Below are 26,895 nucleotides of genomic sequence, written 5' to 3'. Positions count from 1 at the left end.
GAAATCAGCTGGCTGTAGCTGTGTGGGTTAGCTTCTAGTCTTGCTATTCTGTTTGTCTCTGTATCTATTTTCATGCCAGTAGCATGCTGTTTCCATAACTGTGGGGTTGTGTGCTTTGAAATGAAGGAATATTATACCTCCTACATTGTTCTTTTGCTCAAGGTATCTATGACTGATTTGTTGTTGTTGTTGTTATTGTGATAAAAGTGTCAGTGGGGAGGGGTAACACTGCTAGGAAGGAAATCACTCATTACTTATGTAACTGTAACCTTTCTGTACATTACCTTGATGATAATAATAATAATAATAATAAAGTATCAGTGTATTCACACAGGAAGAAATTGTAAGCCACTGAGGGCCCAGATTTAGAAACTCTGGGGGGGGGGACAGGCAAAGTGGGGGGGGGATGCTTAGAAGTAAGGATTTGATGTACAATGGCTAGGAACCATGTGTACCATGCATTGGTGTGTCACATGTGTTTCCTGTGTATCGAAAAGCAGGTTGCCTTGTAGAAGGAGCTGTGTGGTTGAAGGAAAGACTTGGACAAGAGTCTTGTTTTTTACTTTGATACTTTTTGGATTTTTGGATTTGCCTGCCTGGCATACTAAAAACTAATGTGTTTTAAATTGGCTATCAAAATGTTTCTCACACTAGGGAATGTGACTGTAATATATTTATTACTAAAATAAAATAAAAGTATACCCTTGAGAATTTCTCAGTGTATTAGAGTGTTTTCTTTTTGAACTGTTACTATATTTGGTTACTGTTTAGTGTAACTTGTTAAAGGTAGTTGAAATTTAGACAATATATTATTGGCTAGTTCTAAATGAGAAATGAAAGTGCTTTCTATTTTAACTCATTTGAAGTGGTAGCTATTTTTTTTTTACCATTTTGAATATTAATTTTTTAAGATAGAAGAGATGTGATATAGCTGGTCATAACTAATATAACTGACTAATAAGAGCTAATTTAACTCTGATCTGAAACTTGGAGCTAGGTGCTGGTGGCTCATGCCTGTAGTCCTAACTGCACAGGAGGCTGAGATCTGAGGATCGTGGTTTCAAGTCAGCCTGGGCAGCAAAATCTGTGAGATTCTTATCTCCAGTATACCACTCAGAAAAAATCCAGAAGTGGCACTGTGGTTCAAGTGGTATAGCGCTAGCCTTGAACTAAAGAAGTTGAGAGACAGCATCTAGGCCCTGAGTTCAAGCTCCATAACTGACAAAAAAAAAAACAAAAAAAACTTGATCCTTCAGTCCTGACGATACTGATTATAATAGGTTGTAACTTTTCTTTCCTAAGATATGAATGTTCAAACTGAGAGAACTGAGTTTACATGTGCTTTTCTGAATTAGTGACCTAAATCATTGTGGGTTTTGAATTGAAGTAGATATTGAAGGCAATGGTAAATTGTAGCTATGTGAAGTGGATTGAAGGATCGGTGAAGTGGATTTTGTCATATTTAAGGAATCTTGCAGAAGAACATCTTAACATACTCTTTTTATCAAATTTTTAAATTGTTATAAAGATGATGTACAGAGAGGGTTATAGTTACATAAGACAGGTAATGAGCACATTTCTTTTTGGACAGTGTCACCCCTTCCCTTGCCCTCTCCCAGTTTTTCCTTCCCATCTCCCACCGTCAAGTTGTAGAGTTCATTTCCAACATAGTGTCTAGTGAGTACCACTCCTGCATTTATTTACCTTTGTCCCTCCATTCTGTACCCCCTCTTACACTTCCAAAGACATCTAAAAGGGACAAACAGAACAAAAAGAAAACAAAAACAGCAAAAAAGAACAAAAACCTCGTTTCCATGCCGTGGAGTTCATTTTAACATCATATTTCTTTTTCTGCTTGTAACACAATATTTTCTGCCCCCAGCAATGTAGGAATGCTTTGCTTAATGCAATCTCAACTAAAACCTGATTATGTGAAAAATAAAACTTCGTATATGAAGAATAGCAATTGGTGGCTGTTGACAAGGTAGCATCTTAAATAAGCTGTTTGGAATTTGTTTAAGAGCAGATCTGCATGAAGTGTGTAGGCTGGAGAGCAGCACTTTTCTAACAGTGTTTGAATCCAGTTCTATTCTGGAGTTGGTGCTCCTATCCCTGAGTTAGTGGTCTTCAGTGTAAAGTATACAAACCTATTTACTGGGCTATACTAAGCAACAGTAGATTTTTAACTGTCTAGATCTTTTTGCTATTACATGCTAAGAAAATAGAAGTCTTACTATGTACAGATAATAGTAAATGACTATAAGTGTTTGGAAAGATTACTGATGACATGTAGGCAGTTTGTTGCTTTAAGTACTGAAAAGCCAGGGTAACATGGGAGGATGAAACATATAATTCTTGGTGTAAACTTTGAGTGTGAACTCAAATATTTTCTTTCATTTTCTAATGCATTTAGACTTTCATGAAAAGTGTCCAGACCTGTATTTCTATTGGTTCTAGGGTGCTTATCCAAATTATGTTCCATCTTTCTTTTGCTTTAATGTTTGAACTAAGATTGACTGTCTGTCTTGTATGCAGTACTATAGCCTAGTGTTTTCTCTTAGTTTTGTTTTTGCCAGCTGAAAATACAAATAATAACGCCCACACCACATCTTTTCTTTTCAGTAGGTCACGGTTCAGGGTGTGCATGTGGGGTACCTATGCTTAGTGTCCAGCTTGCAGACATTTACTCTGCTTGCTATGAGATTTTCCCCCAAGCTCCTTATACCTAACTATACCTCTGTCCGTAACTATGAGTGGGAGCAATAACCAAGTGCATGCTGATGGCTATAAGTTATAATTACTTATGTTTTTATTTCAGATATTCAAGGTCAAAGCAGTGCAATTGGCTGAGAAGCTCCTGCCTGCCTTCAATACACCTACTGGTATTCCCTGGGCAATGGTGAATCTGAAAAGGTAAACTCTTCCATGTGGTTGCTCATCAGGAAGAATTCAGTTAACTGATTTTTTTTTTTTTTGGGACCTTTAGTCTTCCAAATGTTCTGAAAGTCTCTGTGTTTTTCAAGACTTATTTTGATTTTCTCTGCATGTGTGTGAATGGATATTGCTTTAAACTGTTTTCTATTCTGTTTTAAAAGTATCTTCTTTACTTTGAGAGGGGTCAGCTTAGCCTCATTCCAGATGGGCCACCTGCCTTAGCCCTCATTCCAGTCATTACTCTATCTCTCTAAGCCTGGGTTTGTCTTCTTTACCTGTGTGTTTATGCACCATTTGTTTCTCTTATTCATTTCTACTTAGCATGGTTAACAGATTCATAAGTCTTCCTTTCTCTTTTTTCTTTTCATACTCTGCCTGCTTTTGTTCTCAGTCAAAGTGTGAAAAGCAATGTGCTAGAAATTAGGACTTCTATTGTTGAATGCCATCATTTAAAAAAATGATGACGGTACCATTCATGACATAGTGTAGGGTCTTTCTTTTTTTTTTGGGGGGGGTCCGGTCGTGGGGCCTGAACTCTGGCCTGGGCGCTGTCCCTCAGCTCTTCAGCTCAAGGCTAGCGCTCTACCACTTGAGCCACAGTGCCACTTCCGGCTTTTTTCTTTTTGCTTATGTGGTGCTGAGGAATCGAACCCAGGGCCTCAGGCATGCAAGGCAAGCACTCTACCACTGAGCCACCTTCCCAGCCCCGTGTAGGGTCTTTCTTAAGACTATAGTTTCGAGTGAACTCCTAAAAGTATTTGCGGTCTGTTTCATTCTGAAGGAAAACACAGATTTTTACTTGGATGTGATGTTTTTATTATATAACTGTGTAAATAATGCAGATCATGTACAAATTAAAATTTGAGTAATGTCAATATTTTAACTTGCATTTAAATTGTGTATGCTGGAATTTTTGCTGCTCATTTTTTTTCTCCAAGTCATATTTACCATTCATCATGTGGACTTTGTAAATTACATAAAAATTTGATGGATGAACTCCTTGCATTCAGACCCCTTAGAATAAAAGTTAGGAGCATCTATTTTTCTGGAGGTGTGACTTTATTTTTAAAAATAACCAATTTCATCATTTCTTGCTAATGTAGTTTTGAATTACTTTGAGAAGTCAGCCTTTAACAGTGAATATTAATTTTGCTATGTATAACATGTATTACCTCATTTATGAGGGGAAGCTGTCTGGGGTTCTAGAGACACCGCCTCATAGGGGTGTGGGCAGTCAATACCATATGTATATTTATTCTCTTAGTATCATGAAAGATTTTCTGATATTTTCTTCAGTAGCTTGCTAGTGTGCTATAGTTTTCTTAGTAATGAAAACCTAATTCTGATAAGGAGAAAGATTGGACGGGCCTGCCTTTTTCTTTTAACATAAAAGTAAAAAACTGAAAAAACAAGCTTATGTCACAGAACATTGTTTGATAAAAAGTTTTCAGGGACCATATCGTGACCATTTTATAAGATAATTGCCCACTTAATTCTTAGTATACATGTATACAAATGCATTACTGGCATTTACATCATAAATGCAATTATTTGTCTCTTTTTGTATGTCTACTGGAGTCTATGCATTTTCCATATAGGCTTTGCCAGTAACCATCTCGCATCTCTTGTCTTCTGTAACATGATGCAGTATTCAGAGACACAGCATGTAATACTTGGCAGGAGCTTCCTTGTGTATTTATGTATATTTAAATTTTATTTTTACTATCTTTTAAGTACTTTTGCAAAGGAGTTCCTACTCAGCAAATCAGTTTATCAGTGCATCTTTATTGATAGCACCCCTTCATTGTTCTCTCCTAGCCCAAACAGTTTTGTCAGTTTCATAGGATTTACTTGCTCTCCACTTCCCCCCTCTCCTTGACCTATGCCACATACCTTTCAAGTAAGTTTCCTAGTACTTACTTGGTAGGACTGTGAGTTTGTTTTTCTAGGGGATTACATTGTTTGAATTCTTTTTCTAGCAGGGCTTTTTAAATGGTTTATTTGGATGCTTCATTCATGCGTGCGTGCGTGTGTGTTTTGGTGGTCATGGGGCTTGAACTCGGCTTGGGTGCTGTCCCTGAGCTCTTCAGCTCAAGGCGAATGCTCTACCACTTGAGCCACAGCGCCACTTATGGTTTTCTGGTTGTTAATTGGAAATAAGAGTCTCATGGACTTAACTGCCTAGGCTGACTTTGAACTGCAATCCTCAGATCTCAGCCTCCTGAATAGCTAGGATTATAGGCGTGAGCCTCTGGTGCTTGGCTTCTTCTGTGTTTTATAATTTCTCATTTAATGATACCTCATTGGACATACTTGAGATCATCCATGTGAGACCCAGCCTAGTTACATCATACTTTGTAAATTCATTTCCTAGTCAGTGGCACTAGTTTCCATTATTTTTCTATCTACTGCTATGATAGCCTTCTGCTATCTGTCTTGAGGTAGTGGGGATTATTTTATCTTTCTGGAAATGGTTCTTAAGAATATAATTACTAGCCAGGCGCTGGTGGCTCACGCCTGTAATCCTAGCTACTCTGGAGGCTGAGATCTGAGGATCACAGTTCAAAGCCAGCCGGGCAGGAAAGTCCGTGAGACTCTTATCTCCAATAAACCACTCAAAAGCCAGAAGTGGTGCTGTGGCTCAAGTGGTAGAGCTTGCCTTGAGCTGAAGAGTTGAGGGACAGTGTTCAGGCCTTGAGTTGAAGCCCCACGACCAGCCAAAAAAAAAGAATATGATTACTGGATCAAAGGGCATATGCTTTTCTTCTGTGGGATAGATACTCCGTTGTAAGTTTGCTATAGCAAAGGGATTTAGTAGATCCTACTGAAGTGTTTTCTGCATAGTCTGTGGAATATCACACTCTTGCCCCTGTGTGGGAGCATACGGGTCTTTAGGCGCATGGGTGCTGTTGTTTCCCATGGACTGGTGGTTGTCACTGATAGCTGTTTTTTGCCATTGTTTGGCTTCCCCATTCCATTACTTCATGCTTTATTTGTCCTATTTCTACTTGGAGTTATCTTGTTATTTTAATCTTTCTCCATACATAGTCACTAATTTTAGACCTCTCCTCTGCATTAATTATTACTTTCCTGATTAAATTAATGGTAATGTTGTAATTCCTAGAATAATCACACAAGCAAAAAGAAATCAGTACAGAAACTAGAATACTCAAAAAAAAAAACAAACTCAATAATGAAGACAGAAAAGAGAACTAAAGAACTGATAGGAAAAAATTGTAATCCTAGCTACTCAGGAGGCTGAGATTTGAGGATCATGGTTCAAAGCCAGCTGGGGCAACAAAATCTGAGACTTACCTCCAATAAACTACTCAGAAAAAGCTGGAAGTGACACTGTGGCTCAAGTGGTAGAGCACTAGTCCTGAGCACAGAGAGGCTTGGGGACAGTGGCCCAAGCCCCAGGATTGGCCAAAAACAACAACAACAACAAAAAAAACCAACAACAAATCAATTCTAGGCTTGTCTGACGGACAGTAGTGAAAAATTAAAACAAATATTGCCTAGAATCATCAATACAAATCTATAATTGAAGGATAACCTCAAGTTTAAAACCATATTTAGGGGTGGAGAATATAGGTCAGTGATGGAGTATGTGTCAGATAAGCTTGAAGCTCAGATTTAATCCTCAGGGCTGGGGAAAAATAGAATGTATCACATATACATATGTATGTATACATATAGACTCACACTTAAGCATATATAATTAATTATAGAACTGACCAGTAAACATTTAAATGATGCTAAATCCTAATGGTAAGAAACAATTATAAAACACTCATCTAGTTATGAGATTTCCCACACAGATAGGTAAAAATCTTGACAACACTTTTTTGGGGGTTCCTTTTGTTCCTTTTATATTTTGTCACAAAACTCAGACTCCATATTATTAAAACAACCATTATATAAAGCTGTTGTATTTATCCTTAATCAAAGAAGGAGGTTTTTTATTTGACAGAACATTACCATCTTTTGCGAATGAGGAGGAAAGACCATTTTTGCGTTGTAGGTTTACATATATATAAGTTTATTCTTATCAAAAGCCATAAACTTCTTGAACAGGTAAGGAAATAGAGTTATGGGTGAAGGAAGCCATACATACGAAATTTTGTCATAGTACATTTCATAAAAACAGAACTACAAGTATAGTTTAAACTTCCAAGGGAAAGGGGAGAAAGTTTGGTAGTCACAGATAAAATAATATGCTGCCACATAAGAGGTATCATAGGGAGATATTTCTGTTATACTAGAAATATTTATAACCAGGATATGGCAACAAATGATAAGGATTACCCTATGTAGTCACAGATGTACAATTTGAGAATGAATGGATTTAAAGTGATTTATTTACTTAAAGTGATGATTTAAAGCATGTAACAAACTGAATTACATTTTGAGTTTACTGCAAAACATTTTTCAAAATACAAATAATTACTAAACAAGAAACAAGAATGTCTAATACATTTATCTAAATTTGAAATGATTACCTTCACTGATAACTCCTTTTGAGAAAATATTCCTCTTATATTTGCTTAAACCAAATTCTGTTTCAATACAAGACACTTTTAGTTCTAAACTTTTTAAAAATGTGCTCATATTTTCACAACTACATCTTCTTACTTTCATTTAGAGTACCTCATATAAATAGATTTTTTTTGTTGAAATAAGACGTGTGTGTGTGTGTGTGTGTGTGTGTGTGTGTGTGTGTGTGTGTGTGTGTGTGTGTGTGTGTGTGTGTGTGTGTGTGTGTGTGTGTGTGTGTGTGTGTGTGTGTGTACACTCTACTGCTTGAGCCATAGTGCCACTTAAGCTTTTTTGGTACTTAATTGGAGATAGGAGCCTCATGGGCTTTCCTGCCTGGGCTGGTTTCACACTGCCATCCTCAGATCCCAGCTTGCTGAGGAGCTTGGATAAGTCTTCTGATTTTTAGGTTAGTGTAAGTTTTCTTCTGACTCAGGTAACACAGAGCTGCAGGACTTGCCAGTTTTACCCCATTGGTGTTGACAGTATGAATATGTGTCACTGAAATATTTCTTTGATTTAGATGATAAAAATAACATTTATTTGCTCTATAAATACATGTAATTGAAAATAGTTGTTCTGCGAGGTGATTATTTCTAAAGTCAAGATTTGCCACTTGAAATTGCACATTGTTTGAGTGCTTTAATTATTTAGTTCATTTCATTCTTCTGTTTGGATAAATTGCAGCCAACGTTTGAAATTGGACTCATTTCGTTGAATACACTGATTAAGTATTTTCAGTGGATTTTGAACAAAATATAAACCAAAATATAGATGAGTCATTATTAAAACATTTAAATACAATTATGGGATGCTCAGGCTGAGCTAGCATGGGCCTCGTGAGATGTCTGTCAAGCATTTCTTTATTCCTGTTGCTGGCGGTCAGTCAAGGAGAGAAACGATGTTTGTTAATTGTGTTGTATACTGGTTGAAAATGCACAGTTTTCGTGTTTTTCTGATGAGTATGTTTGAAAACCTACATTTTAATAATGAATCATAATTTGTAGAAGAAATAGATCTAGTAGGTTTGGGGCAACTCATCAGTTTTTGTAGTTGGAAGTTTTCTGTGCTCATGAGTTTTCTATAATTTGTATAGATCTTTTGTGAATAGGTAGAGTATATGTAGATGTCAAATGTAATGTTTAGATCCTTTCTGTGACGCTGTATATAAAATAGAAAATGAAAAGTCTTGTTTAGAATTTAGTATTTTCAAAAATGTACGAATGTGCTGTGAATGAAACATAACTTCGTGACTTTTGGCCAGAAAATGTTTGTAGGATAGACTATTAGACTTTTATATCTGCCCACATGTCATCCATCTGCTATATAGAAACCTAGCTGATTTTTCTCAATGACATGTTTTGTTCCTAAACATGCCATAAATGTCTGTAATATTCCATCATAATTCCAATACAAACAAAAATGCAGAGATTTTTCCTTGGCCTAGAGAATTCTTGCATAATCTGGATCGTGTTTAGCTCTAAACTTAACCTTTACTTATCCTTACTCTGAGCTCTAACCATTTCAGCCCTGCCTTTCTCTCTGGGCCATTGTGATTGCTGTTTCCCATACTAGGAATTCTCTTCCAAGTCTCTTCATCAGAGCCTGCTTTTCACTGCGTCTCAGCTGAAATTGTTTAACTTCAGAAACTTCTCTGAACATAACATCTGAAGAGTGGAGCTGGCTAGCCAGCCTTTTCACTTACCTCCCCTCCTTCCCTCCCTCCCCTTTCCTCTCTCCCTTCTTCCCTCCCCGCCCCACCTGCCTCTCTTGAGTAGTGTCTCATTGTGTACCTGTGGTTGACCTGGAACTTGCTGTGTAGCCCAAGCTGCCCACAAGCTCACCATTTTCCTGCCTCTGCTTATTGGGCACTGGCATTTCAGGCATGTGCCACCACACCCAATTCTAATGTACTTTCTGTTTGTTCCATACTGTATTTCCTGCTTGTTCTTTTCATAGCAGCTGTCACTTGTTCTGTGGGCTTACTTGGTGTGGGAGCAGACATGTTACCTGCCAGGCTTACCTGGGTCCCTCTCATAGCAGAGTAGGGACTCGTTATTTGTGAAGTGAATGATGGCCTTACATAGTTACTATGTTTTTTTATTACTTCTTTGATTTTACTAGTTATAAAAATCTCTTAGTGGCATTTCCTTCCATAATTTCCAGAGGCAGTGTAAAAATAGCCATCTACAATGAAAGAACTTTAAGCAAGGTGGTGATATATCCCAATGTAGATTTTAATATATTCTCACACCGGTCAGTAAAACAAAGAAAACTGAATTGCTATTATACAAGTAGATATATTTGAGAAGAAAATATATATTTGACTTCTTCCTAGAAGTAAGAGAACATCGCAGAGAATGGTTTAGAATTCTAGTCAGAATAGCCCATGAAGAATAAATCTGGACTTAACATTTCTGAGTGGAACAACTCTTATCAGATTACCCTTTCACCAAAACAATCATAAAAGGTAGACAAAGATGTACAAAAACAAATGGTTTGAAGGGTCCGTGCAGCCAGCCAGGGCTTGTGGGGCTGTGATCTTAAAGAAGGCCGTCCCCCTAAGGCCGCTTTGAGGCAGGGTCTCCTGACACAGTGCAAGCTGGCCTCTCCTGTGTGCTAATGCTCCAGACCATGTCCTGAGGGAGAGCCCTAGCCTAAAGTCAGTCTTTGAGGGCCAGAGGAGACTGTACCAACTGTCAGGTCTTGAACTGCTGCAATGATTTGAGATATAACACAGTCTCAGGTAGGAAGGAATCATGGAGGAAAAGCCCAAGCATTGATGTCATAGGTGTTGTACAACTGCTTATACATTGGACAAAACGCAAAGAAACCCAGCAGAAACTCGCAGAAGAAGCATAGTAGCCAATGAAAAGATTTAATAGCCCCATTGGACTAAGAGACAAGAGGCTGGTGCTTGGCGAGGAAGCCAGCATCCCTGGTTTATAGCTGAGGGCCCCGATCCACTGTATCCAACCTGTGCTCAGGAGAAATTAAATGTTTCTTAAAAGATAATGTCATTTAAGGGGCTGGGAAGGTAGCTCAGCGTAGAGTGCTTACCTCACATGTATGAGGCCCTAGGTTTGATTCCTCAGCACCCTATAAACAGAAAAGGCTGGAAGTGGCACTATGGCTCAAGTTGGTAGAGTGCTAGCCTTGAGCTAAAGAGCTCAGGGATAGTGTCCAGGCTTAAAGTTCAAGCCTGGCCAACCAAAAAATAAGATATGTCAAGTTTTAGTTTGTGTAGTCATGTTGCACATAAAAATAGGGTAGGCTAAAAAAATGAAGTAATATTGTCCTACAGATTGTATATATAAAAACTAAATATCCACAAGATTACCACTATAAGTTTTCAAAATAGAAAATAATTGCATCTGTCCCAAGGGACAATCAATACGGGATTGATTAAATATATTATGCATATTTATAGAATGTGGTAGTCTTCACACAGGCACTACCAGAGTTGTTTGAGGTAGGGCCATTCTTTATTGTATGATGCTCTTCTGGCCATAGCAGAACATTTTCTGTCTTCAGGGCTAGCACAATAAATCCAAGTTTTGAGACAAGTTAAAATGCTCTTACATATTGGTGTGCCTCTGGAGTGGTGTACTCTAGCTGAGAGCCTTCTCATCATGGAGGTCTGGGCAGCTCAGGAAAATGAGAGTGCTGTTCGTGGTCTGATATGGAGAAAGTACACAAGTGCGTTGCAGGGTTTCAGTGCAAGGGGCAGAGCAGTTGGCACAATTGGCTCATGCTGTATTTTAAGGAAGTAGGAAAATAACAACATAGGGTTATTTACATATGCACTTGGGATGCTGAGTATGTAGGGTATGAGTGAGGGTGGAGCTTAGTGGTAGAAAGTGAATGAGAATGTATGAAAGCTATTCAAATGTATATTTTTGGTATCTTTTCTTCTTCTTTTTTTTTTTTTTTGGAAACAAGGTTTACTGTGCAACCCAAGCTGGCCTAAAAGCTCACTGTGTAGCACAGGATGGTCTTGAATTTGTAATCCTTCTGCCTTAGCCTCCTGAGTGCTAGGGTTATAGAGAGAGAGAGAGAGACACACACACACACACACACACACACACACACACACACACACACACACACACACACACACACACACACACACGGGTTTTACAACACACACAGTGTCTTGGGTTTTGGAGCTTGAACTCAAGGTCTTGTGTGTGCTCATGGCTGGTGCCAAACTTTGGCCTGGCTTTTGACTAGTTATTTGGAAATGGAGTCTCAGACTTTCTGCATAGGGCTTGCTTGGTGCCTCAATTCTGGAGGTCTCAGTTCCCTAAGTAGTTAGATTACAGGTGCAGCCAGCAACCAGCTATTATTTTTATTTTTTTAATCTTTATTTTAAACATAGGTATAATTGCCTATTAAGGTATTTTATAATTTAAAATTTAAGTTTAAAGTATTGTGTTTTATATATAATACTTCTAATTATATAGTTTCCAAGATTTATATAAAATGTATATGCTTATTTTTTTAAGTTTTGATCTTTTTCAACCTTTTTCCTTTATCTTGGCTTTCATTTAGTGGAGTAGGACGGAACTGGGGCTGGGCATCTGCTGGTAGCAGTATCCTGGCTGAATTCGGCACACTGCACATGGAGTTTGTTCACCTCAGCTACCTGACAGGGGACCTGGTTTACTTCAGAAAGGTTAGTCACCCTTCTTCTCGTGTTTCTTTGTTTCAAGAGTCCTTGAAGAGTTGTCCAAAGCCCTTCCTATGTACACTTACCAGGATTCTGACCTTTGTTATTTCCCTACTTATAAATCATTCAAAGAAATCTCTTTCTCGGGGCTGGGAGGTGGCTCAGTGGTAGAGCGCTTGCCTTGCATGCATGAGGCCCTGGGTTGGATTCCTCAGCACCACATAAGCAAAAAGAAAAAAGCTGGAAGTGGCGCTGTGGCTCAAGTGGTAGAGCGCTGGCCTTGAGCTGAAGAGCTGAGAGACAGCACCCAGGCTCAGAGTTCAGGCCCCACGACCAGACCCAAAAAAAAAAAAAAAAAATCTCTTTCTCTACTTAGATAAATTATTAAATTATTAGTTTAGAGGTTAAAACCACCCTTAGGTTTAAAAAAAAATTCATTGAAATTTCTATCCAGTATTGTTCTGAAAGGTCCTTGCTAGTGTGGTAAGACAAAACCAAAGTGAACAAAGAGCTTAATTAATGAAAAGGAAGAAAGAAAATAATAATTCATAGATTACATGGCCATCTACCTAATATACTAGGGCAGTATACTCTTATCTTTATTTTTGGTGCTATGGATTGAACTTAGGACCTTGTACAAACTAATATTCACTCTACACCTGAGTATCCCTTGTGCCAGGCTCCATAGAAACAGGTTTCATATTTTTCCATAGGATATCAACTTTGACTTTCAAAATCAGTAGCATTTCTCTATACCAGCTATAAAAAGGGCAAGAAATATCATTTTTTAAAAAGATACTTTGTAAATTTCCCCACAAGCCAGTAATATTACCAGAGAGAAACAAGTTCAAAAAAAAAAAAAAAAACAAGTCCAAAACTTTACTGAAGGACATTGAAGAGGTCCTAAATAGGTGACAGGTGGATCACAGGCTGATGGACCAAAAGTCATGTTCTGAGAAGCTATGGAAGGAATCTTAGGAAAGCTGTGTTTGTGCCTGCAGACTGCTGAGGGGAAGGATGCAGCATTGCCAATCTAGTTGGCAAGGGAGAAGCAAAAGCTAAAAGCTATGTTTATATCAAGACTCAGTCTATTCTCTTTTATCAAAACTTTCTTATGAGTAACTGAGTGAACAAAAAGGAACATGAGGGGCTGGGAAGGTGGCTCAGTGGTAGAGCGCTTGCCTTGCATGCCTGAGGCCCTGGGTTCGATTCCTCAGCACCACATCAACAAAAAGAAAAAAGCCGGAAATGGCTCTGTGGCTCAAGTGGTAGAGCGCTAGCCTTGAGCTGAAGAGCTGAGGGATAGCGCCCAGGCCCAGAGTTCAGGCCCCACGACTGGACCCCCCCCCCCCCCCCCCCCCCGCCAAAAAAAAGAACATGAATAGAATTTATACAGACCTACCAGAACAAAGGAAGGAAGGAACATAAACAATAAATAATGGCCCAAAGTACTTACTAGAAAATAGCAATTGAGAGTCTGGGTTCAGTTCTCCATAAGGAAGAAGATAAGGGGCTGGGAAGGTGGCTCAGTGCCTTGCATGCATGAGGCCCTGGGTTCGATTCTTCAGCATAAACAGAAAAAGCTGCAATTGCGCTGTGGCTCAAATGGTAGAGCGCTAGCCTTGAGCTGAAAAGCGCAAGGACAGTGCCCAGGCCCAGAGTTCCAGCCCCATGACCGACCAAAAAACAAAAGAGGATAAGCCCTCATCTCTGAAGAACAAACAATAGGAACAAAGATGCAAGTGCTCAGAGACAACTAACCACACGGAGTTCAGGTTCAAAATGTATAAGAGACTTAGACAACAAAATCTAACAAAGGTAATAAAAGTAAACAAATTAAAAAGTGAAAAAGAAAATTGATACACAGGCCTGGGAAGGTGGCTCAGTGGTAGAGCGCTTGCCTTGCATGCCTGAGGCCCTGGGTTTGATTCCTCAGCACCACATAAGCAAAAAGAAAAAAGCCAGAAGTGGCGCTGTGGCTCAAGTGGTAGAGTGCTAGCCTTGAGCTGAAGAGCTGAGGGACAGTGCCCAGGCCCAGAGTTCAGGCTCCACAACTGGACACAAAAAAAAAGAAAGAAAGAAAAGAAAAGAAAATGATAAAGAAAATAACAAGGAGATAATTCAGTCTTCTACATAAAAATTTCAGGTGAAAAAAAGTTGTAATTATTTTCATCTTTTATAACACCCTTCAGAACAGTATGAAGTTGGTTCATGGAATTATTACCACTGAGAGTGTTGTAGATGATACTGGTCTCCAGTATGAAGGAACAGAGAATATCGATGATGTTCCTGAGCCCATTGCTAACGTTGTGCCATAACCAACTCCAGCCAGGTTAGCTGTGCTAAGACGCTGTGGGAAAGGATTAGCTTTGCAGCCAAGTATGGGAGAGAAAGTACTAAGGAAGTCATTTGTGTTAAGTAGGTTATCCATCTCATATAAAGAGAAAATGAATGTATTACCTATGCAGAACACTTCAGATACATTCTCTAACAAACAAGAGCAAGGACCAGAGCACCTGTGTTGCCATTCCCCCCCCCATAGCTGTTATCAAGTCTAACCTCCTAGAGGTAGTCACAGTCACAAAGCTCTTACCCGGGAAGGGGCTGCAGCTGCTAGCATGCCCCTCGGTGTTCTCCCCTCTGTCTTCCACAGCTCCTGTAGAGTTGAGACATATGTGTGAACGGAACAATATTTTTAAAGTCTAACAGTTTGGTTTTAATTGAGTTTCAGTAATTCAAATTTAACTTTTTTCAAATTTATACTTCTAATAGAAATGTTATGGTTACATTTCTATGAAATTATCTCTGTTCTTAAAGTTATTTCTGTTCTTATATTCAATATTATAAATTATACCTGTTCATAAATATGTTTATTATACTTGGAATAATACTTATCACTAAGGTTTCTGATAGCTGTTTCTGGATAGGAGGGTGTTGAGATTTAACAGATTTCTATCTGCATTTCTTTTCTTTGTTATACTTTTTTGTTTGATTCTAAAATTTCAATCATATATCTTACAAAAATAAGGAACCAGTCCTCCCACAAAAAGTTGTGTCTTTTGTTCCCGGTTATTGGACATGTAAGAATTGGAGGCAAAGACATGTGAATTTGGAGAAATCTAAGGCCAGCTTGCTCTCCAAGCTCAAGATCAACCATACTAAAAACTTTTACTGACCACCACACACAAAAAGGTAGACGTGGGTGTAATAGTTCTTAAGTAATAGAGGAAAAAGAGCAAAAGCTTAGGCTTTGTCAAGCTTTGATGACATTGATTTTGCTAATTGCATTCTTTATTTTGTTTAGGTCATGCATATCCGGAAATTACTTCAGAAAATGGACCGTCCAAATGGCCTTTATCCAAATTATTTAAACCCAAGAACAGGGCGCTGGGGTCAGTGTAAGTATTTCTAGTTCAATCGATGCTTTGTTTAAAGGTTACTTGAAAGCTGTGAGGTGTTAGAAACTTTGGCTTGGGTCTGCTCCTGTGCTCTTCCTGTGCCGTTACCTTTGGCAAGTCTAACCTGTCCTAGGTTCAGCTCTTCTACTTATAAAGTGGAAACGGTAACACTTAACGACTTTACTGAAAGTTAGTGTGTTAGTGTAAGGGGTATTCTAACTAGTATCTTCATGGAAATAAGAACACGGCTTGGGATAAGTATTATCAGGAATCTGAGACACAATGAGCATTTTGACTGAGTAGAAATGAGACATTAGGTGGAGCACCAGCTCATGCCTATAATCCTAGCTGCTCGGGAGGCTGCGGTCTGAGGATCCCTGTTCAAAGCCAGCCCAGACAGACAAAGCCAAAAGACTTACCTCCTACTAACCAGGGAACATCTGAAAGAGGTAGAGATGTGCTAGCCTTCAAGTGGATGTACTAGCCTTCAGCAAAAAAAGCTCATCAGGGCCAGCATCAGGGTCCTGAATCCAAGCCTCATTACTGGTACACATACACCCCCCCCCAAAACAGTTAAAATGAAAAAGGCTCACTGACAAACTATATCTACTTATTCCTTTCAGCAGAAAATGTCCTGCTATCTCTTATTTACCAGGCTCTGTGCCAAGTTCTAGCTTGAGACTAGAGGTAAAAAGAAGAATAGAGAGGTGTGACCTGAATTTAGGGAGAATTTAGGCTAGCAGGACCAGTATGAATCTTGGGTTTTTTTTTTTTTATTATTAAGGTTGTTTTTTTTTTTTTAATGGTGATGGCTGGGAATGTGGCTTAGTGGTAGAGTACTTGCATAGCATGCATGAAGCCCTCAGTACCACATACACAGAAAAAGTTAGAAGTGGTTCTTTGGCTCAAGTGATAGAATGCTAGCCTTGAGCAATGGAAGCTCAGAGACAGTGCCCAGGCCCTGAGTTCAAACCCCAGGACTGGCTAAAAAATGGAGAAAAAAAAAAGAATGCTTATAAAGAAATATAGCATGGGGGCTGGAAAGGTGGCTCAATGGTAGAGTGCTTGCCTTGCATTCATGGGCCCTGGGTTCGATTCCTCAGCACCACATAAGCAAAACGAAAAAAGCCGGAAGTGACGCTGTGGCTCAAGTTTTAGAGCGCTAGCCTAGAGCTGAAGAGCTGAGGGACAGTGCCCAGGCCCAGAGTTCAGGCCCCACAACCGGACCCAAAAAAAAGAAAGAAAGAAAGAAAGAAAGCATGTATACATAGAATTTTAGTATTTACATGTTGTGCCAGTACTGTTCTCTTTTGAAAGGTAGACAAACTAATATAAATGTGTTAAAATTCTTCCTCTAATAAAACATATTTGGGTCATTTTTTGAGATTAACGAGCATAATGAAGTAGTAAATAAAAAACAAGTTATGATCTTTCAATTTGGTATACTGAAAACACTTAACTTCTGCCAGTTCTCCCTGCCTGAGTACCAAGAGGAGACCTTCACTGTGGCATTGTCTTTAGGCTGCTTTTCAGGATGCTGTCTGTATTTCCGGAAGGTCAGACTGGCTGGTCTGTGCAGTTAGATCTGTTATAGTCTGGATGCCACCTTTGAATTCGTCTCATGTATTTTTCTTCCCTTGAGATTCTTTGTATGCAGCTCACTGTTCTCTTTAATTTGCAGAAAATGTAAGGTCTGATACCGCAACTGAATAGAAATGATACTTTCTGAAAAAGCAGACCCCTGAGAATTGCATTGCTAAACTATAAAAAAAAGTTTTCTTTTTCCATGAAAGAAAAACTGGATTAATGACTACTTGGTGATTTAGATGAATGAATTGCAGATTTTTACTCCTTAGAATTGTATTAAGATTTGGAAATATTCTAACATCCGAGGCAAAATTATGCTTAGTTCCTTTTGTACCTCTTGCCAGGATAGAGTTCATTTCAAAACTATTTACATATCTTAAGATAAAAATCACTAAAATTCTAAATATGGCAGGACAGATAACCAGAGCAGCCTTTTCTAAGAGTGTCCCCTAAAGAAGAATCAAAGGAAAAGGTATCCATATTGCTGTGTGCAAGTGTGTTAGCCTCTTGTGTTTCCTAACAATTAAAAGGCAGTCTCAGCCGGGCACTGGTGACTCATGCCCAAAATCAGAGCTACTAAAAAGGACGAGATCTAAGGATTACCGCTCAAAGCCAGCCAGGACATTAAAATCATAAGACTCCTTCTCCAATTAATCTCCAAAACACCAGAAGTGGAGGTATGGCTTAAGTGGTAGAGCAGCAACTTTGAACAAAAAGCTAAGGAAGAGTTTGAGGCCCTGATGCAGGCAAGTGTGCATGCACACACACACACACACACACACACACACACACACACACACACACACACACACACACACACACACACACACACACACACAGCACAGCACAACACAGCACCACACCACCCCACACCACACACAAAAGCATACTGTCAAAACTAGATACCACTTCATGAATACCAAGATGGTTAAAAATCCAAAGGACAGTGGGGTGCCTGTGGCTCACATCTGTAATCCTAGCTCCTTAGGAGGCTGACATCTGAGGATCATGGTTCAAAGCCAGCCTGGGCAAGAAAGTCCATGGTACTCTTTATTTCCAAGTAAACATAAAAAAACCCTGGAAGTAGAGCTGGCCTTCAGTGAAAAATTGCTTAGGGACAATGCTCAGACCTTTAGATCAAGCCCCAGGACCAGCACAAAAAAAAATCTAAAGGACGGAAAATAAACGTTGGCAAAGATGTGGAAAAATTGGAACCCTTTTTCTCGGTGGTAGGATGTGACATGTTGCAGTCTCTGTGAAAACTTGGCAGTTCCTTGAAAAGTTAAACAATTACATACGAACAGCAATCAACTCCTACACATACACTCAAAAGATTTGGAACAGGAACCTAAGAAACGGTATGCCCGTATCCACAGCTGCATCACTTACAGTGGGCAAGAGGTGGAAACAGCCAGCCAGGGTTTGAATGTGGTGTGACCACTGATAAAGAGTTCCCGAGCTAGAGTCCCAGGTCTGAGTGTGGTGTTTTTTTGTTTTTTGTTTTTTGATCGGTTGTGAGGCCTGAACTCTGGGCCTGGGCGCTGTCCCTCAGCTCTTCAGCTCAAGGCTAGCGCTCTACCACTTGAGCCACAGCACCACTTCCAGCTTTTTTCTTTTTGCTTACATGGTGCTGAGGAATTGAACCCAGGGCCTCAGGCATGCAAGGCAAGTACTCTACCACTGAGCCACCTTCCCAGCCTGAGTGTGGTGTTTTTGAGGGGTGGAATCATTCAGAGGTTAGGGACTAGCCTTATTAGGCAATGCTTTCATGGGATGAGCTAGATCTTAGAGAGAGGTGGCAGCTCCACTCCTTGGCTCCTGCTTACAGCCACCTTTCCTCTCTGTTTCTCTGCCATGTTGTGGCATTAGGTCTTCCCCAAAGCAGAGGCTGTTGGCCTCCCTGATCTTGAACCTCCAAACTAGAACTAAATAAATCCCTGTGCCCTTGGCATTTTGTTGTAGCAGCAGCAAACGGGAATAGCCCACGTGCCCAACAGGGAATGTGTAAACAATGTGATACAAATGTGCAGTGGAGTATTACTCAGCTCTAAAAAGTAATGGGGTTTTGACATGTGATCCACTATGAGTGAGCCTTGAAATTGTTATCTTGAGTGAACAAAGCCTACCACAAGAGGATTGTTTTATGATTCTACTTACGCCAGGTATCTGGAGTGGTCAGATTCATGGAGATAGTTGATGAGAGGTAAGCAGGGGCTTTGGTGAGAGAGGAATGGGGAGGAGAACACCTGCTTTCTATGGATTGGCAGCGACGGTGGTCATGGTGCGTACGTCACATGACTGATACCACCAAAGGATACAATTCAAAGCATGGAAATGGCAACTTTCTTATTCCACTTCCACAGTAAAAAGCCCAATGAAAACAGCTCGTTCTTCACTGTTTTGCCCCACAAAGTAAATTGAGGCGACTTTGTAATACATTCCTGCCAGCAGTTACTAATTTGGAGAATGCTTTAGAAAGAGCTGTTGACTGGTTATTTTGGCAAAGGTCTTTGAAGCCCCGCAGAGCTGCCCTTATACCCGTTGGGCAGCTGCAGTCCTCACTGAAGCGTACAATGTGTTCTTTCTCATGGTTTTTCTGTTTTATATCAGCTTCTGAAAAGTATATCACATTCCATTATTATCTTTGAGCAGTATACATCTGTCACATCTATAAATAACGTGCAAAACAAACATTGAATTGAACAGAAATTCAACAATCCAGCTTTGGCTAACTGTATTATAATTAGAGTAATGATAATGTCTGATGTGCACATAGCAATCACCATGTATAATTACTGGTAATTACCTTCAAGAAAAGTACTTGGCAGCAGATAGAAAGGAATCTAGTAAGGAACCTAAATTTAAAAGCACATCTTGAGTTTTGTTGTTTTTAGTTATTAATATGAAGAAAATATAGGAAGTCAGTCATTACAGACTCATTAAATTTTATAGCCCTAGATTTAGAATTGTGGAAAAAATAAAAATGGGTATACTGTTTGGAATTATGAGACCTATCTTGGCTTTCCAGCTTAATTATTTAACTAGGTTATTGAACTTCTCTATGCTTCTGCTTCATCTCCTAATTGAAGTTACTTAATAGGATGGTTGAGTCATATTTGTGAGCCACTGTGTTTAAAAATGTTTCACATTAATTTTTATTCTAGAATTTCCTGTAGGAACCCTACAAGAAATAGCTTCTATTAGAGATTTTTTTCATGACTAATTTCAAGGATGCTGGGATAGGTCGTGCAAACCATGCATGCTTATGAATGTTCTATATGGGAATACAGTTTCTCAATGTCAAGAGGCCCTGAACTGGCATGGCCCAAAGTGGGAGTTGAGACTCAAGTAGTAGAGCAGAAAGAGCCTACTGAGAGCATGAGATTCTTTTTTGTTTTGTTTTGGTCAATCATGGGGCTTGAACTCTGGGCCTGGGCACTGTGCCTGAGCTCTTCAGCTAAAGGCGAGTGCTCTACCTCTTGATCCACAGCACCACTTCCAATTTTCTAATGGTTTATTGGAGATAAGAGTCTCATGGACTTTCCTGCCTGGGCTAGCTTTGAATTGCGATCCTCAGATCTCAGCCTCCTGAGTAGCTAGGATTACAGGCGTGAGCCACCAGCACCTGTGGAGCATTAGATTCTTGAGTTCAAGCCCTGGGACTGGCACTGGTGCATACCGCACACACAAACATATACACACAATTGTTTTCCTAATTGTTGACTTTTCAGATTTCAACATATATTCAAGTCCTTTAGGAAAAATACTCCTGACTACCAAGTATTTTTTCTCTGTTTGTGGCCTGTCTTTTCATTCATTTGTTAATATTGAAGAGTAGGAAGTTCAAATTTGCTCTCCATTTTTGTCAGATTTTTTTTTTTAATTAACTTTTTTGGTGTCACCTCTAGGAAATCTTTGCCTAATTTATGGTCACAAAGATGTTTCTAAAATTTCCTAAGTTTTTTTGTTCTTTTGTTTTTTCCCAGTCCTGGGGCTTGAACTCAGGGCCTGGGCGCTATCCCTGAGCTTCTTTTGTTCAATCAAGGCTAGCTAGCACTCTACCACTTGAGCCACAGCATCACTTCTGGCTTTTTCTATTTATGTGGTACTGAGGAATAGAACCCTGGGCTTCATGCATGCTAGGCAAGCACTCTACTGCTGAGCCACATTTCCAGCCCTTAAGTAAGTTTTATATTCAGGTCTGTCATCCATTTTGAGTGGATTTCTTATAGGGATCACCTTTTGTATGTGTGTGGATGTCCAAGTGTTTGAGGACAATTTGTTAAAAGGTAGTCACTTCCTCCACTGCATTTCCTTCCTATCTTTTGTTTAAAATTAGTGGTCTAGGGGCTGGGAAGGTGGCTCAGTGGTAGAGTGCTTGCCATGCATGCATGAGGCCCTGGGTTCGATTCCTCAGCACCACATAAGCGAAAAGAAAAAAAGCCAGAAGTGGCGCTGTGGCTCAAGTGGTAGAGTGCTAGCCTTGAGCTAAAGAGCTGAGAGACAGCGCCCAGGCCCATAGTTCAGGCCCCACGACTGGACCCCAAAAAAAAAAAAAATTAGTGGTCTAAGTTGGGTGTGGTGGTACATACTTGCAATCTGACGCTTAGAACACCAGCCTGGGCTATACCGTGAGATCCTGCTTTAAAACAACAACAATAACAACAAAATTGTCCATTTAGGTATGGGTTTGGTTTTGAACTCTGTTCTCTCCTATTGACCTGTTTATCATTATTCAGATACTTTTTTTGTTTTTGGTTGGTCGTGGGGCTTGAACTCAGTCTGGCGCTGTCCCTCAGTTCTTCTGCTCAAGGTGAGCATTCTACCACTTGAGCCACCGCTCCACTTATATTTTCTGGTAGTTCAAGAAGTCTCATGGACGCTGCTGCCCAGGCTGGCAGATCTCAGCCTCAGGGGTAGCTAGGGTTATAGGTATGATCCAGTAGTGCCCAGCTACCGTCATGTTCTGAGTAGTATCTGTTTGTAAGTCTTGGAATCCATAGTGTTGGCTCTCTAATTGTTTTGCTTTATGTCAAAATTGTTTTTGCTGCCCAGGTTCTTTGCATTTCCATTTTATTACTATTTTTTTTCTGTCTTCTATTATTTTCTGCTTGTGTTGCTGAGGATCTAACCTTGAGTCTCCTGGTCAAGCACTCCATGAGCCATGTTCCCCATCCTTCCATGTTAACTCAGAATTGTCTTCCAGAAAAGTCTGCGGGTACTTTGATTATGATTGCCTAGGATCAATGGACTATGGACTTCTTTTTTTTGTGGTTTTTTTTTTTTGTCTTTTTTGGTACTGGGGATCAAACCCAGGACATTGCACTTACTAGGCAAGCACTTTGCCACTGAGCTACATCCCAGCCCGGACTTGGACTTCTTTTTTTTTTTTTTTTTTTGCGTCCGGTCATGGGGCCTGAACTCTGGGCCTGAGAGCTGTCTCTCGGCTCTTCAGCTCAAGGCTAATACTCTACCACTTGAGCCACAGAGCCACTTCCGGCTTTTTTCTTTTTGCTTATATGGTGCTGAGGAATCGAACCCAGGGCCTCAGGCATGCAAGGCAAGCACTCTACCACTGAGCCACCTTCCCAGCCCCCTTGGACTTCTTAATACTAGCAGTTAGCACGAAATATTTCTGCCTGTTCATTTATTTAGGTGTTCCTTTATAATTTCTCAAAAGTAGTTTACAGCTTGCAGGGTATAGATCTTTCATATTTTGCCAGATTTATCTGTAAATATGTCATGCTTTATGTTATAAACTTTTTCTTTCTGTCTTTTATGGCTATTGCTAATATAGAAGAATTAGTTGATGTTAGTATATTAATCTTGTATATGTAAATTGCTGTACTCAATAAATTGTTCTAGTAATTTGTAAATACCATTTGAATTTTCTATGTAGATCGTATTTTCTCCAAATAAGAGACAATTTTAGTTTTTAATTTCTAATCTAACTGCTGCTTAATTTTTTTATTGTTGTTGTTGGTAGTAGGGCTTGAACTCAGGGCCAGGGTGCTCTCCCTGAGCTTTTTTTTGCTCAAGGCTGGTGCTCTGCTTCTTTTGAGCCATAGCTCCACTTCTGGTTGTTTGGTGGCTAATTGGAACTAAGTCTCACAGACTTCCTACCTGAGCTGGCTTTGAACCTCAGTTCTCAGATCTCAGCCTTCTGAGTGAGTAGCTAGGATTATAGATATGAGGCTATACACCAGACCCATCTGTTTAATTTTTTTTTTTTGGGGGGGGGAGCTCCGGTCGTGGGGCCTGAACTCTGGGCCTGGGCGCTGTCCCTCAGCTCTTCAGCTCAAGGCTAGCGCTCTACCACTTGAGCCACAGCGCCACTTGAAGCTTTTTTCTTTTTGCTTATGTGGTGCTGAGGAATTGAACCCAGGGCTTATGCATGCAAGGCAAGCACTCTACCACTGAGCCACCTTCCCAGCCCCCAGCTGTTTAATTTTTATGCTTAGTTGTACTTGCTAGAACTTAATGTTGAAGAACATTAATGTTGGTGAACATTCTTGTCCTGTTCCTGATGTTAGAGAGCACCCTGCCCTTCATCATCAAGGGAGTTGCTTTCCTTCCTTCCTTTCCTTCCCTTCCTTCCCTCCCTCCCTCCCCCTTCCTCCCTCCCTCCCTCCCTTCTTTCTTTCCATCTGTCTGTCATCTTGCTATCTCTATCAATCCATTTATCCATCTGTCTCCTATTGTCTCATTGAAGGAGTTTACTGGGGTTGATGAGAGGTGATTTTTTTGTTGTTTCTGAATGATGGTCAGATTTTGTCAACTTGTTTTTATTATCATGTTTGCATTGTTAATACAGTAAGCAACTTTGATGAATTTTGAATATTATATCTATCCTGAACTCCAAATAATGTTTTGTGAGGTTTCATTTTGTTCACTGACATATTACTGTGTAGGTTTCCTTATTTGTCTATTTTAGTATGCTTGTTGTTATAGGATTATTAATGAAGTGATGTCTCATCTTCGCTTTCTCCTGAAGATATTCTTAGTTCTTTATGCTTGGAATTTGCTGCGTTAGCCATCTGGCCTGGCATTTTTTTTAGAAAAGTTTTAGTGTTTTGTGTGTGTGTGTGTGTGTGTGTTATACACACCTTTTGATTCATTTTTTCTGATTGAAAAAAAAAATCTGTTCTTTCTCAAGTGGATTTTAGTCATTCTGTCTTTTCAATAATAGTTTACCAAAATGTCTTAACTTTTTGGCATAAATTTGTTTTTAATACTCCCTAATGTCCCTTTTGTCCCTGTAGATTCTATCTTACTGATTTTTGCCTCAAACTTTATAATGTATTTTTCATTTGGGTTGTTGTTTTGGCTTTTATAGTGTCTTAAGGTTGGAACTGAGGTTTTTTTGGAGAATGGTTAATTGGAGATAAAAGTCCAGTTGCATATTTTTCTGCCAGATTGACTTCTCTTCTCCCTTGTTATAGATCACACGTCTGTTGGGGGCCTGGGGGACAGTTTTTATGAGTACTTGCTGAAAGCATGGCTGATGTCGGATAAAACTGACCACGAGGCCAGGAAGATGTATGACGATGCTGTGGAGGTAGGTGTGGGAGGCCTACTTACACCGTGTGTGTCTCATACTCACACACAGCACCACACTACACTGTAGGGTTTGAATGGAAATCCTCCTTTTGTCTGGTCTTTGTGACATTTTAAGGAAATTGTTGAAGAATTTAGTATACCATATTATTGAAATTTTAGCTACTTTTAATTAGTGTCTGTAGAGATTGGAATATCTAGTAACTGTGCATTTCCATCAACATTTTTTTCCACAGAGAACTACTTGAGTCCACACTTGACGAACATCATGGGTAAACACTACAGTAGTGTCAGCATACTTTACAGTGCTTTTTATGTGCAAGGATGGTTCTAACTCTTTGTCCTTATTACCACTTCACAATAATGTACTGAAGGTCACACAACTAGCTGGTAGGTGATGAGGGCTGGAACTGAACCATCTTGTTACAGATCTGTCCTCCTTGCTGTGTGGCTGTAGTTCATCTTCACATGACCTCACAGAACAGTGTTTTCACAGGTTCATCTGGAGCAGGGTCATACCAGAATGTTGTCAGTATTGGTGCTGTTAATGTTAGTAAAGATGTGTTCAACTTCTTCTGTTTACTAGTGGTGGGAGGGTTGAGACAGGGTCTCACCAGAGCCCATGCCAGCCTTGAACTTGGGATCCTCCTGGATCAGCCAGGAGTAATAATATAATATTATCATATACAACATTGTCATATATATCATATATAATACTTCTGAGTCCAAAAGAAAACTAGTAATAAAAAGCCCAATTTTTTACTTTTATACTAGCAAGTTCCTAAGGACAAGTTGACTTATAGGTAATTATAACCTAGTAAGATATGTTGTAAAATATAATAGAAACATTTATAACAAGTCCTTAGACATTTATGGAGTATCTCATATGCAGAACATGCTAGCTGTGAAGTCCACAAGATGGAAACGTATGCCCTGTGCTTGTTAGATGCGTTAAAGACTATCAAGGTAATGGAAACAGCTGCAGAAATTTATAGTTCAGTGAGAATCTTTGACCACTTTTGGCTCTCAGCCACCTCCCATTCCTCCATGCAATTAATTATTAGTTATAAGAGCACCATTCAGCTGGGCGCTAGTGGCTCACTTCTGTAATCCTAGCTACTCAAGAGGCTGAGATCTGAGGATCACAGTTCAAAGCCAGCCCGGGCTGGAAAGTCCATTAAACTCTATCTCCAATTAAGCACCAGAAAACTGGAAGTGGTGCTGCTGTGGCTCAACTGGTAGAACACTCGCCTAGAGCTGAAGAGCTAAGGGACTGTGCCTAGGCCCAGAGTTTAAGCCCCACAACCAACAACAACAACAAAAAAGACCAAGAACACTATTCATTCTTAAAATTATTTATTGAGCATTTATTGAGTTCATTGTACATGATAGCCTTCTGCAACAAAAGATGGTGCGTAATGAATCATCTCCACAGTCCTGTGACATGTGCATCACCATTACAGAGTACAGAATCAGCTTTTCCAGGGATGATTGTTCTTGTCTGAAAACAGCCAACAATAAATACGTGGATTTACTCTTGAAAGAAGGATTCTTATTACTCTCATGAAGAAATGGTGTAATTAGGCCTAATCATACCCAGTAATTTTTTTCCAAAGAGAACTGAATGAGTACAGTTTCTTACAGTCTTCCAAAGAGATATTTGTGAGGCGTAGAGAATTAATTCATAGCCCCTCTCAGCAGAGTTTGAAAGCATAGTCCAAAGAAGCAAAGCTCTTAAAAGGTCTCGGCTTCACAATGAGCTGTGATTGTTATTCTCTACTATTTGTTATACTCAGCTTAATGGAAAACACCTCCCTCACCACCCACATCTTAGTAAAGCCGACATGTGTGGAGGGCAGATTTGAGAACGGGACCCTTCATCTCTGCACCACACCTAGATAAATGCTTGAGTTTGAGAAGTAAAGGGCTGAGGGTGAAGAGTTAGAATTTAATTTGAAAGCTTTGTAATGTGCACAAAGGGCTTACCTAGGAGGCTCAGGTGGCAGAATGACATGGACAGTGAGGAACCTTTCTGTTTACTTATGAGCTTGTCTGTTTCAGTTTTTACCAGAAGAAATGGACAAGCCTTTAGGTTATAACTTTTTATCATGATCTCATGATAGCCTTACCATAATTTTTACACATTTCATTCAGCTCAGGAAAACAAAGGCTGCAGTGGTAATGTTATGCAGAGAGATACTCTACGCCTCG

General features: G+C 39.6%; 1 protein-coding gene and 1 non-coding gene across 3 annotated transcripts in view; both read left to right on the top strand.

Annotated features, from left to right (window-relative positions):
- Positions 1-26,895, top strand: part of Man1a2 (mannosidase alpha class 1A member 2) — a 76,775-nt gene that overhangs the window by 35,157 nt on the left and 14,723 nt on the right. For both annotated transcript variants that reach the window (XM_042692285.1, XM_042692286.1), the window contains 4 exons: positions 2,819-2,913; positions 12,025-12,148; positions 15,447-15,540; positions 24,570-24,685. In XM_042692285.1, coding sequence (XP_042548219.1) covers positions 2,819-2,913; positions 12,025-12,148; positions 15,447-15,540; positions 24,570-24,685 — 429 coding nt within the window. The remainder of the gene's footprint in view (positions 1-2,818; positions 2,914-12,024; positions 12,149-15,446; positions 15,541-24,569; positions 24,686-26,895) is intronic.
- Positions 15,178-15,308, top strand: LOC122118390. Its single transcript, XR_006149340.1, has one exon. It is a non-coding gene; the product is annotated as a small nucleolar RNA SNORA38 (small nucleolar RNA).

The sequence above is a fragment of the Dipodomys spectabilis genome, unplaced genomic scaffold (assembly GCF_019054845.1).
Source record: "Dipodomys spectabilis isolate Male_0828 unplaced genomic scaffold, ASM1905484v1 ptg000148l, whole genome shotgun sequence".
NCBI lineage: Eukaryota > Metazoa > Chordata > Mammalia > Rodentia > Heteromyidae > Dipodomys > Dipodomys spectabilis.
This window is presented reverse-complemented; position numbering and strand designations above follow the sequence as displayed.